The 12,593-nt window shown below is 31.9% G+C and overlaps 1 protein-coding gene across 6 annotated transcripts in view; it reads right to left on the reverse strand.

Annotated features, from left to right (window-relative positions):
* CSMD3 (CUB and Sushi multiple domains 3) overlaps positions 1–12,593 on the reverse strand; it is a 467,721-nt gene that overhangs the window by 182,977 nt on the left and 272,151 nt on the right. For all 6 annotated transcript variants that reach the window (XM_032442883.1, XM_032442886.1, XM_015856173.2 and 3 more), the window contains 4 exons: positions 11,724–12,050; positions 8,312–8,506; positions 6,907–7,045; positions 1,684–1,871 (listed from right to left, as the gene is read on the reverse strand). In XM_032442883.1, the coding sequence (XP_032298774.1) occupies positions 1,684–1,871; positions 6,907–7,045; positions 8,312–8,506; positions 11,724–12,050 (849 nt within the window). The remainder of the gene's footprint in view (positions 1–1,683; positions 1,872–6,906; positions 7,046–8,311; positions 8,507–11,723; positions 12,051–12,593) is intronic.

A 12,593-nucleotide genomic window follows, 5' to 3' on the forward strand; every position in this document is an offset into this window, starting at 1 on the left:
AAGATCTTTCCCTGAGGCTTTTTTTGCTTCAGATTTCAATGGGATGACTGAAGAGAACAACATCAAATTGTTAAACATTATTATTATCCAGAAAAGAAAAATCAGAATTGAACTATATTGGCTAATATAGCACAATATAAAATGTCTTTAAAGGAGTGTGTCTGGGATTGTTTAGTCTGGAGAAGAGGAGGCTCAGGGGTGACCTTTCTGCAATTACCTGAAAGGAGGTTGTAGAGAGGTGGGGTCAGCCTCTTCTCCCATGTATCTAATGGTAGGACTAGGAGAATTGCCTTGAGTTGTGCCAGGGGGAGATTCAGATTGGACATTAGGAAATAATTCTGCTAGAGAGTGGTCAGGCACTAGAAAGGGAGACACAGGGGTGGTGGAGCCACAGTCCCTGGAGGTGTTCAAGAAATGTTTAGATGCTGTACTGAGGAACATGGTTTAATGGGGAAATATTAGTGATAGGTGGACTGTTGGACTGGTTGATCTTAGAATGATCAAGACTGGAAAAGACCTCTTCTCTACAATGCTAAAATTTAATTTTCATTCTTCATTATTTACATTCTGGGATGGGGATCAATTTTAGTGAAAATGTAGTTTATAGTGAAATTGAAGAATTCATGCATTTGAAAAAAATATATAAATTTCCTTTCAAGCTGTATTAAATTAAAACAGAATTAAAAATAATTTTAATAAATGCAGCATTCTGATGTGTAATTTCAGGCATCAAACATTATTCATTTAGTCAATTTTTCATAATAATTATGTAGTTTTTGCTACTAGAATTAATCTAACAGTCTGTGTAAGGATAGCTATCCCTCAAACTTCAAAAAAGATGAGAATTATTAAGTTTTTAGTTCTCTCATTGATGTAATTAATAGATATATTGTAGGGATGGCTGAGATATTATATAACTTCAAATCTAATGGTTGATTTTCTGTATAACTTTCCAGAATTTAACATTTAGTGGAGTTCTAATCATCTCAAATTTTATGTGATCAAGTCCACATACTGTATGAAATATCCTTCCCATTAGTGATAAGGAATAGTGAAAATAGGAAAAAAAAAAAAAAAAATGGAGAACATATTAAAATTCCTTGGAGATAGTCCCAACAAGTAGGATGTAGGATGAACATCATGTTCATTACTAAATGTATGAGAACAACTATTTTTCACACAAAATTGTTATGTGAAACAAATGTATTTTTAGAATCACAAAAAATAAATGAAATGATAATACAGCAACTTCTCTGAATTCTCAGTATTTACGTAAATCACATTTCCTACTTTCCAGCTTCAGAGCTGGAGGTGCATGAATCAGAACAGTATTCAGGTATTTTCCTCCAATTTTCATTATCTTCTTCATGTTATGCTATTTTAAACATACAAAAATACACTATAAAAAAAGTAAAAATAACAACACAGAAGACTGACATCCTGAAGAAAGTCCTTTGTTTTCCATTATCTTCTGATTCTTAAAGGGCAGAACACTGCAGTGGTAACATCAAACGCAAACTGAGATTGCCTGTCATAATTTTGAAGTTTAATGTCACTAAAACTTACTCAGTATGAGAAATAAGAGGCCTGACTCAGCAATTTACAGAAGCCAACACCTCTACAATTTTATGACCATGAAAAGCAGAGAAGAGGAAATAAATAATACATATTAGAATGACTTACTTTCATAGTGAATCTTGAATCCGTTGTTAGAACGACTGTTGTCAGTTGTAAAGAGAAGATAAATGAAATTGCTACTGCTGAAGAGGAACTGTGGGACCTGAGTACCATTGTAAGATCCCAGTAGTGGAGATAATAAACTTGGTCCATCATGAACTTCCAAAACATCATAATTAAGTTCTGTCTGAAATCTGGAATTGAGGAAACAACCATAGGCACAAATATAAGCAGCAGCTAAAACAAATTCAACAAACACCTGCAAAGTATGTCATATTTTTAAAACTATGATACTTTCCTGATCCTATTAATTCAGTTTTTACTTCACATATCTACTTTACAATAACAATTATTACGTAATACAATATCCAAATTTCAGATTAGTGCTCTAGTAAGATGAGAAATAAGTTTAAATTCTTTGAACAGGTTTATAGTACAGAAAACAAAGAAACATATAATTTGTTAGCAAAGATAAATATTATCTATTTGAATATTTTGTATCACAGAATGATTTTCTATCATGGAAAATGAAAGTAGGTGAGATAGATGCTAAGTTTGTATATTTTTATTGTATCTATTCCATTTGACACAAATATTATTGAAGTATATGATGTTAAGAATGAATAATAATCTAACAGCCTGCTTTTATAATCATCTACAAGCAGGAATATAATTATTTAAGTCCTCTTTGAGACACCTGGTGCTCTGTACTAAATGAGGCTCAGCCCAAAGAAGTAGCAGAAGTTAGGCGGAAAAAAATCCCCTTTTAGAAAGCGTTACGAAGTTAAATGTGTCTTTACAGACCATGTGTGCAGCGTTAGAAGCAGAGGGTGACGGTGCTGCTAGATAGATACGCTACTCCTATTTTAGATGGTATCAGCAATCCCAAATCTCCAATATTTTCACAGCAGTTTCTCTCTTTCTTGCTATGGTAGATATAACATTAATCATCTTGCTTTAATGGGCTCACTAATGAACTACTGAAAAACCCTTCTTGCATTAGAAACAATTAACAGCAGGACTCTATCCTTCAGGTACTCCTAACTCCTTCACTGATTTACTTGATACCTAATGCAGCTTTGTGAAATCTATTCAACAAACCACATGACTATCAGCAATGTACTCTCTGCTTCTGTATTTATATCCCACAAGTCAGCATTTAAAATCAAAAGAAGCATGGCAAAAGAAGAAAAGCTAAATAAAGCCTCAAAAATATGTTTTCTTTTATTCCTGTTCTGCTCATATGTAATTATGTAGAAAGAGAGCAGAGAAATAAAATAATAGGGACTAAAAGAAATAAATTGTGATAAGCCTAAGAAGCCAAATAGCTGAAATTTTAGCTGAAAGTTTTTTGCTTGTTTTTTTGATTGTTCCTACCTGAGCTGAGAATTATATATTTCTAAAAGACTAAACAAGTAGGAAGTTTATTATTATTATTTTCTTTTTTCTTTTTTTTTTTTCCCAATAATTTCTTTTTTCCATTAAACCATGCAGAACAAAAGCAATCATGGAAATAGATCATTTAGTCTTGCTCTGTTTTCCTTGTTATAAAGGAACTGAGCATACTTAAGATAGAAAATGGAAAAGGAATTGACATCCCCTCCCAAATGCAAAACAACTAGCAGGTTGAGGAAGGCATAATAAAACTAAAATTTGAATCTACATGAATTCTCTCTTGTGTAAATGACAATGAAAGAATATATGCAACACTGCACATAGCAGAGAAAGGACATAATTTAATTTGAATTTATAATTGTGATACTGTTTTTTCTTCTAAAATACTTTTTCTCCTTATATGATATATTTATATATCACCTGGTTATTAACTGCTGTCAGAGATCAGCAGAGTTTTACAAAAAATTGAATAAAAAATAATTTTTAGATTCTGTCAGACTACTCCAGTGTCATTTTCTACTTAACAAATCAGTAATCTTAAAATAATCTGGATGGTCACTGATCTTAAATTAACCTGGATGATGACTTCACTGCAATGTGAGGTATATTCTTATGGAGGACTTCAGAATATTAGTTACAGTTCATTTCACTTCTGTCCAATTAACACAGGAGGAAACACACTTTTGTTTATTTTACTTGAAAAGATAAAGATGCTTTAATATTTAGAACATGCATCTTCGTTTCTAAGACAGCCTGTCAACTCAAGGTGGTGTCAAGATATGTGCAGAACAGCCAAACACAAAGTGCTCTCATTAGTCAAATGTGACTAGTGCTCCAATCAGTAGTTTGCTGATTAACATCCCTAGAATTTAAATGCTCATAATTAGGCTTCATGATGAACACTTCATTACAGTGAAGAATGGCAGACTTTTTAATTCTTATTTCAACTCAGCATGCATAGCTGCTGATATACAATAAATGTCAAACAGACTATCATAGCTATGACTATGCAAAAGGAACAATCCCTTCAGACTACTCATCATGAAGCAAAACACAGAAAAGTTCTTCTGGACACCACAAAATCATTAAGAGGAAGTTTCTATCTGTAGATCCTTTTTCTTTCCGCCTGTGTCAAGCTTCATGAAATAGGAACAGCATGGAAAAGCAACAAATGCAGAATGTTGAACATATGCAGTGTCTCAAGAGAGAAACTATAGCAAGATGAGAAATGAAAAGGGAATCTGAACTACAGTGCAAGTGATAAGCTGAAAGTAATGTTAAGGTGACACTCTGCAGGAAACATGTATTAACAAGCATTCTTCCTATCATCTTGGAGAATTCAAAAATAAAGGATATAAAGATGTTAAATACGAACTATGTATTTTTACCCTCACAGAAATATAAATATATTTTAAAACTACTGGATCATAGAAATATGGGTATTTCCATTAAAAATAAAGTTAGAAATGGGATATTTCTGTCTTTCAGGACAAAGCTGAAATGTAAAAAGCTGGACAAAATATGAGTTTTTTTGTTTGTTTGTTTGTTTGTTTATTACTGTTATTGGTTTGGGTTTTAATTAAAAAGGATAAGTCATTTGGCTATGGGTTTAAATACATATATTTGTCAAAATTATCCTGTCTAATGAAATTCTGCTGCAGATTTGAAGTAGAAAGAGTGTAACAAGGACAGTAAGACTATAGTGAGTGTTGCAAATGAAATGAGTATATCTATTTCTCTGAACAAGAATTCAAATTCTATAAAAGTACTAACGATGTGTAAGTAAAGAAAAACAATCAATAAAGAAAAACAACTCTATATATACACTAGCACACTATGAGTATTAATTTCTATGAGGTTTAAAGAGTAATACATTTACATCTAAATGTGCAGTTATGCACAGGTTGCTTCCAAAGGAAATGCCTTCTATTTACTTCCATGGAAACTAAAATAAAGAGTATAATAGCACTGTCTGATAGAGCAAATTCTCTGATGCAAAATACTCATTATCAACATACTCACCACCATTAGCTAAGCATTTTCACCACCAAAGAAGAATAGCCTGCTTGATTTTTACAAGCATAGCGTGTACAAGCTGCACCAGTGGAAAGAACTCACTCTTGCTTTTGCCACTGCTGAAATGCAATACCCACCACCTCACTGTGCTTGCATTCATTTTTTCATCTCCATAAACATTCACCAAGAGTCAGTGAATGTCAGTAGGTGCAGTTTTTTCCCTCATGGAAGAATTCAGTGGTACACCTTTACTTCATATACACTTCCATGTCAAACACCATCGTATCAGACTGACACTCTGTGGCCATCTGTTATGTAGCAATAAAATTTAATACAATATTTTTGGAAGTTTCAATCCCTACTGCCATAACACTGACATCTGCCTCTAATGTCATAGGCAAATATAATAAAATAGGAAGCACTACTTTTTGGAGCAGCTGTCATATACCTAATTGCATGGGTGTAAACATATATAATGCATTTTCACAGGTTATCGTGCACAGAAAAACATAAATACACACCATCATATGTAAATATCTGAATTTACCTTGCTGCATCTCAACAATGTTTATATCATATCATCCTTTTCTGAGACAACTGACAAGACTGTTTCGAACAGAATTAAATGCACTGCTCAGGGAGGTGGTGGAGTCACCAACTATGGTGACATGGTTCAAGAAAGGTTTGGATGCTGTGTTGAGGGATATGATTTAGCATGGAAGTATTGGTGGTGGTTGGACTGGATGATCTTCTAGGTCTTTTCCAACCTTGATAATTCTGTGATTCTGTGATTCTGTATTACATGTCCTGTATATGTCATGTGAGCATATTATTACAGTATAAACTATAGTACTATAAAAACTTGTTCATAATTAGAAATTTTGCTAAAATAAGATCGCCATTTTCTTACTATGCTATTAATAAATTTTAATTGTACTGAAATGAAGCAGTATCTTCTCTTTAGATTGAATGTAATTAAGTAGTCAAAAGATGCAGTATGAATATTAATTGAGATGTACTTGCACATTATTTGCATGCTATAACTTTGATCCTCAAAATCCTTTTCTTTCCTGAATTTTCATATAGCCTCTTAATATTAGCAAATAAGAAGAAATTTAGAATGTGCTTAAAATACATAGAATATAAACAATTATTTAAATTAAATGTATTGCATTGCTATTTCATAATGGGCTTAATTTCAATGCTTACAACTTGCTGTCATGAGAATTTTAAGGCTTTTAACATATTTCATTCCTTGGAATCAGGTAGGGACAACGTAAGCAAAACATAAGAAAAGTGGGCTGCTGCAGTAAGTGTGGGAAACTGGAATTCCATCCTATAAGAACACACTCAGAAAAACAGATCAGATGACCTGAGAATTAAATATTCACAATGGGCAAAAGCATGAATTCATCCAGTTCATTATTTACCACTGACTGAGAGTTCAGAGTCAAATATTTTCTTTTCCTCAAATGTGTGAAATGGCTTCATAATACAGTTTATCACAGTAGCACAGTTAGAAGCAAATTAAATGTGCAACTCTTTATGAACAGACCAAACTTTTAACTAGGGCAGACATATTTAAATATATGCAAAAGGGTAGGAATTTCAAAAGCTTTTCAGTTCACTGGAGTATAATTTGCATTCAAAAAAAGAAATTATGACCTGAAGGCATGAAGGTGTTTTAGAAAATCCAACCCAATAACACAATTGCTTGATTTAAGAAAAAGTGAAAATTAAGTTTATGATAGAGCTAACTCAGAACTGCTTCTAGGTAAAAACTGGAAAATATGAAATAAGAAAAACATTAGCCAAGACCTTTCAAATGTAATTTTGATAGAGTGTCCTGGTTCAGCTTCTATCACCCACTCACAATTCAAGGAGTCTTTATAATACCCAGGCCAGCCTGGAGAGAGGATTACTCCACTGGGAGATGAAAAATGCCCACCACACGGAGCTAAAAGTGAAACAAAGACAAATGTATAATGATACAGACTTATGATAAATAATTCATAGTTATCATTTTCAGTATAGCACAACTATGCTTAAATTTTAAAAATCCATCTGCAAGAAGATGAAATGCGGTTTAAAGGTGACAAAACCTGTGAGGTTTGGAATTATATGGAAAGAAATGAATTAAAATCTTATAAGCTTAAAACCTTAAGAAGAGAAAATTAATTCTGTTCAAAAAGTGGTGACATAAGCATTTAGACTGTATTTTTAAAGCTACAATCCATTTTACTGTAACAAAGGACATACAGCAAAACACTACCTAAGAACTAAGAATAGTTTTTAATGGTGAGTAGAGAGATTTTAAAAGCCTGTGCAGGAGGTTCAGGAGAATATCAAGCTCAGAATTCGTAAACTGACATTTCAGCTTTGTTAGGGATCTACTGTGAGAACATATGCATTTTGTCAGGTCAGCAGTTAAAATTTCACATTCATAAATAATTCTTACAAAATTAGCTTATATATTTGGAAAAAATATTTTTAATGCTGTAAAATGTCTGTAGCCAACCAGAAATACAGGAAATAATATGTACTATTTCTCTCACTGATAGTAAACAAGACACAATAGGATAACTTTCTTGAAACATAACTGAAATCAAAGTAACTTAAGTTAGCTCGTAAAAGCAAAGATTTTCTTTTCTGCTATTTCATTCTCCTATATATTAATGAGAATAATAAGGATAATAATTAAAGAAATTTAAAAATGAAGAAAAGCAGATTACGGGTGTGCTGCTAGCACTAATGCCTTATGTCAAGTGGACAAATACATACTTTAAAAAGAGAGAAGAAAAAATAAATAGAATTGATCCTTTTGAAAACTGTAGTTCCTCTAGTACCAAATAAGAGCTATCTGAAAGTACAAACTGCTACGTTTCTTGGATAAGATTTCATTATTACAGAGCCCATATAACAGTGTTCTCATCACAGGTGTTTTTTGGTTGGTTTTTTTTTTTTTTCTTTTTTTTTTTTTTTTTTTTCCTTTTTTTTTTTTTTTTTTTTTTTTTTTTTTTTTTTTTCCCTTTTTCTTTTTTTATGTTTTTCTTCTTTCCTTCTTGCAGACAGAGTTACAGTAGAGACTCATATTTCCATAGAAGTCTTTCTTATGGGCTTGGTTTCACAATAGCTTCGTGCTAATCATTTGCAGAAGGTTGAATTTCATTTAGTGACAACTTAAGTAATATTACAGTATTACAGTAGAAAGAAAAATACATACCTCCACACTTAGGAATAGGTCCACTCCACATTACTTTTCCATCCACTAGCATGCAAGTGATTGTTTCAGTTCCTTGTGTTTTGATAAATCCTTCCTCACAAATAACAGAAATTGAGCTCCCTAACTGAAAGTTGTCTCCAAAACGTCGAGCATTGATTGGTACTCCAGGATCAGGGCATTCATTATGCCCAAATGCTGTGAGAAAAGGAAAAAAAAAAAAAAAAAAAAAAATCAGAATAAAATAAATAGCAAATGAAATAGTGTGATAAGTTTTGAAATTAAGATAAAGTTTTTACAGTTTTATTCTGTAAGTAAAAGAACCTGTCAATATCAGGAAACAATAAGAAATATGTTTGGCCAACAGAAAATAGAAAAAAGTAAAAAAAAAAAAAAAAAGTACAGCAATATTAAAAAATTGTTTGAAATGTGACAGTTTTATTGGCATAAATCTCTGGACAGCCATGCTGTCAGAAGATATCAGTGACTGTAACAGCCCAACCTGTCTAATGCTACAACAGGCCAGAAGGTTCCAAGAAAAATCGAGGGCAGGGATTTGTGATTTGTTTGTTTGTTTGTTTATTATTTTTATTTTTAATTCACTGACAAAATTAATAGAACCATAGTGACTTGAGTGCGCCTAACATTGCCATTGAATATGTATATACATATTAAGTATAGTATATATTTGTATATATAAAACATATATATATATATATATATATATATAGTAGGTAGAAATCCTTGAAAATTTCAAGTACTTATAAGAGCAGATTAAAAAAAAAAAAAAAAGAAAAAGAATTTCTTTAAAAATATCTGAATATGATCACAAAGATAAATTAGTGAGCAAAATCATATATACATATATAAATATATATATATAATTTGTAATTATAATTTATTACTTTCTTAAGAAATAAATACTGTAGCTAAAATATAGTGTTTTTTATTTTTAAAGTTGTATCTTTCAGTGTGAACAGATATCACATGCAAAATATTCATCGTCCTCAACAATTCTAAATTCTCTGTTCTTAAGTCTATGTATGAAGGAGCTTGTTTTCATAATATTTTCAGCAGATTTACTTACATGTCTGTTAGACAAAACATATCCAAACGACGAAATATCCCAAATGAAAACATTAAAAGATTAAAACATCAAAAGATTTTTTTAAAATTATTATTATTATTTTTTTTTTAAATTGATTGTTCTCTTTTATTTCCAGGAGCGTATTCAACTTCATTCTTACTAAAATCAAATGAATCATATTAATTTGATTAATTAATTTCTTCCTGCACAGCCTAGGTATCCAAGGAGCTTCTTCAGACACTAACATACTGGTAATACTAATAAAATAAACTTAACAGGAAAAAATAATAAAAAGTAAAGTTAAGTTTCCAAAAATGTAATTTTTTTTTTTTAAGTCTAATTTCTTAAGAATAGTTGTTATAGAATTATTCTATATTAAAGAAATATGAAAGTTACACTTCTCTGGCAAGATAAATTGTATGACTTTTAAATTGAAAGGCTTTTAAAATACCTAAATAAATGTCCTATTATCTTTTAAGCAATCACTATTTAAGATAACAGCTTTTACTATAAATTGTCAAATAAGCTTACTAAGAGCATAATTAGTCCAGTCTGAAAGACAGTTTTTCACATATTGTATTTTCAGTAGTTACACCTTTCTATTTAAAAAGTATTTCCTCAATAAAAAGATTGGGCAGATTTTGCATTGTCTGAATTTATATGAAGAATATGAATAATAAGAGACAACAGAATTAGTATTATAACATTCTAACTTAAGAAATGCCACTTATGTTGGGAATGAAAAGTGTTCAAGGACATTAGAGGAGGGCATTAAATAACGATGCAATTCTACACCTTTTTTTTGGAAGTTACAAAAATTCTGTCAGTACTTTAAGAACAGCCCTCAATTTTAGTAAAAACTAATAGCATGTTTTTCTAACTAGCTTGTCCTCTTTAAATTTAAAGAAGAGGTACAGCTTTTTTGACTTTAACTCATCCAGTATCATGTTTGCACTGATACGGTAAATAAGATCTGGAAGAAATCCAAGCAGCAAAACATAGTACAGAGTGACAGTGAAGTACTTTCAGTTCTGATATAAACTCAGGAGGATGCTAAAACTTGCATTTTGCTTCCAAACATATGATGGGGAGGAAATGCAAAGATCTGAAGAGACAATAAGGTAGGAATGAAGATAACTATAACTCATAGCCTGAAGTCTGCTCTGAAAGGCTCTTGAAAACAGGACCGGCAAGGAATGGTTCACTGGTGAAACTTATTGTTTTGGTAGATTGCCCTGTGAAGTCTTAACTGGTAAGTCTACCAATAGGTTTGAAATAAATGTATCTCTTTCAGAGGAAAATATCAAGGAGGAAACAAGTGAAGAGAATATCAAAATGGTACTTCATAAAAAGTGAAAGGCTTTTAAAAGTGATGCAAACAAGAGTCCACTCTGTACTATCACAAGTAAACACATACTTCTCTGCAGCACACAACACAATGTGAGGAATTCTATCCTGGGAAGTACTGAGACTAAAACGTCCAGGAGAAGAAAGTACCAGCAAAAATGTCCAGTGATGACTATAACCTATCACAGTAATAAAACAGATAAAAGAATTATTTGCATACAAAAACACAGTCTGGGAACATGAATGGTGTGGTCTACTCAGCTGGAATCAGTCAAGGAATTTAGCTGATGTCAGTGGTCCATGGTTTGGCCTTTTGCATGTCAAGTGTTATGTAGTTCTTAGGCATGTAACCTTATTAGACAAAGCACAATAACACAGTTGCTATGAAAACAGAAAGAAACCCTCCTTTACTAGCAGAAACAGCAATCTAAACTTATATAGAAATATTTAAACAGCACCTCAGACACCTTAATCAATGAACAACAGCTCAAAGCAGTCCACCAAGTAGTAAAAATCATAATTATGTGAGTCTACATATGCTGCTATAACAATTACGTATAGACATCTGAAATTGAAGAAAATATATTTTAAAAACTTTTACAGAGTGTCTGGTAGAAATTCTTCTTTGGAAGATTGACAACTAAAACCAAATTAAACAAATAATAAATTAAAAAGAAAAAATGGAGAAGGGAACTATAAGAACAAGTAAAGCAGAGAGATAGAAGGAGATTTAGTCCTTCCTATATTATGAAAAAAAATATGTTTCTTGGACAAAAATATGTAGTTTGGGTCTGAATCCATTTTCCTTTTTCACTTAATGTATCTTTTTTTCTATACTGAGTGGAACAGTAAAGACAACTTTATCATACGTTCAAGCATGTATCACATTCCTTTAGGAAGGGCAGATATGGATTTAGATCTATCTTTCAAATCTTTTGGTTGAAAACAAAACATATATTCATAAGAAATGCTAATACTCACTGTTGTAAGTGATGTTAAATCCACGTCCTGACATTGAATGGTCAGCTTGAAACTCCAGACGTAAAATATGACCATTACTGGTAAGATGAGAAGGAACTTCAGCACCAGTAAATGTTCCTATTATGGGGGAATCTGGAGAGTCACCATCTTTAACTGCAAGGAAGTCAAATTGAGATTCCAAGTCAAAGTCATTAAAAGAAAGATGGATTCGGCTTCCAGGGTCTGAAATTATTGTCCAGATACAATTTAGATTATTCCCATATCCTTCTGGATAATCAGGCGAAAGTACTGTTCCCACTGGTGCAGTGAAATTGGAAAGGCAAGGAACTGGAAAAAAAAAAAAAAAAAGAAAAAAGAGAGAAAGAAGTTAGATGACAGACACAAATATTAAGAAGCATTTACCTTATTATAAGGCTTCGTATGAGATACTTGAACATGCTTATTATTTCAGCTGAATAAATCATGACTTGTTATGATCTGGCGTGAAGACAGAAAGAAAATGTTTTTGCGTCTTTATATTCCCTTTCCTTCCATAAAACTACCTCTCAAGCAGAGACCCGATGTAATAAGGAACATTTTCATTGTAATAGAAACCTGCACCAGTTCTTACAGCACTCATGTACTTCTTAATCACTTGGCATCAGTTATTATTTTCATTAGGTAACTGTTTAGATGAACAGATCTGTCATTGAGCCTATTAGATAGTCTGTTCAGCTGCCCTTATTTGTTTTTCCACACAGAAGTGTAAGATATTAACTACTCTCAAAGGCATAACAGAAATGTGTTGCTATTATCAGGACAATGTTTTATATTCAGTCATTCCAGCTGAAACATAATAAATTGCAAGGATGAAAATAAATGATCATACTC

Source organism: Coturnix japonica, chromosome 2 (genome assembly GCF_001577835.2).
Source record: "Coturnix japonica isolate 7356 chromosome 2, Coturnix japonica 2.1, whole genome shotgun sequence".
NCBI classification, from domain to species: Eukaryota; Metazoa; Chordata; class Aves; order Galliformes; family Phasianidae; genus Coturnix; species Coturnix japonica.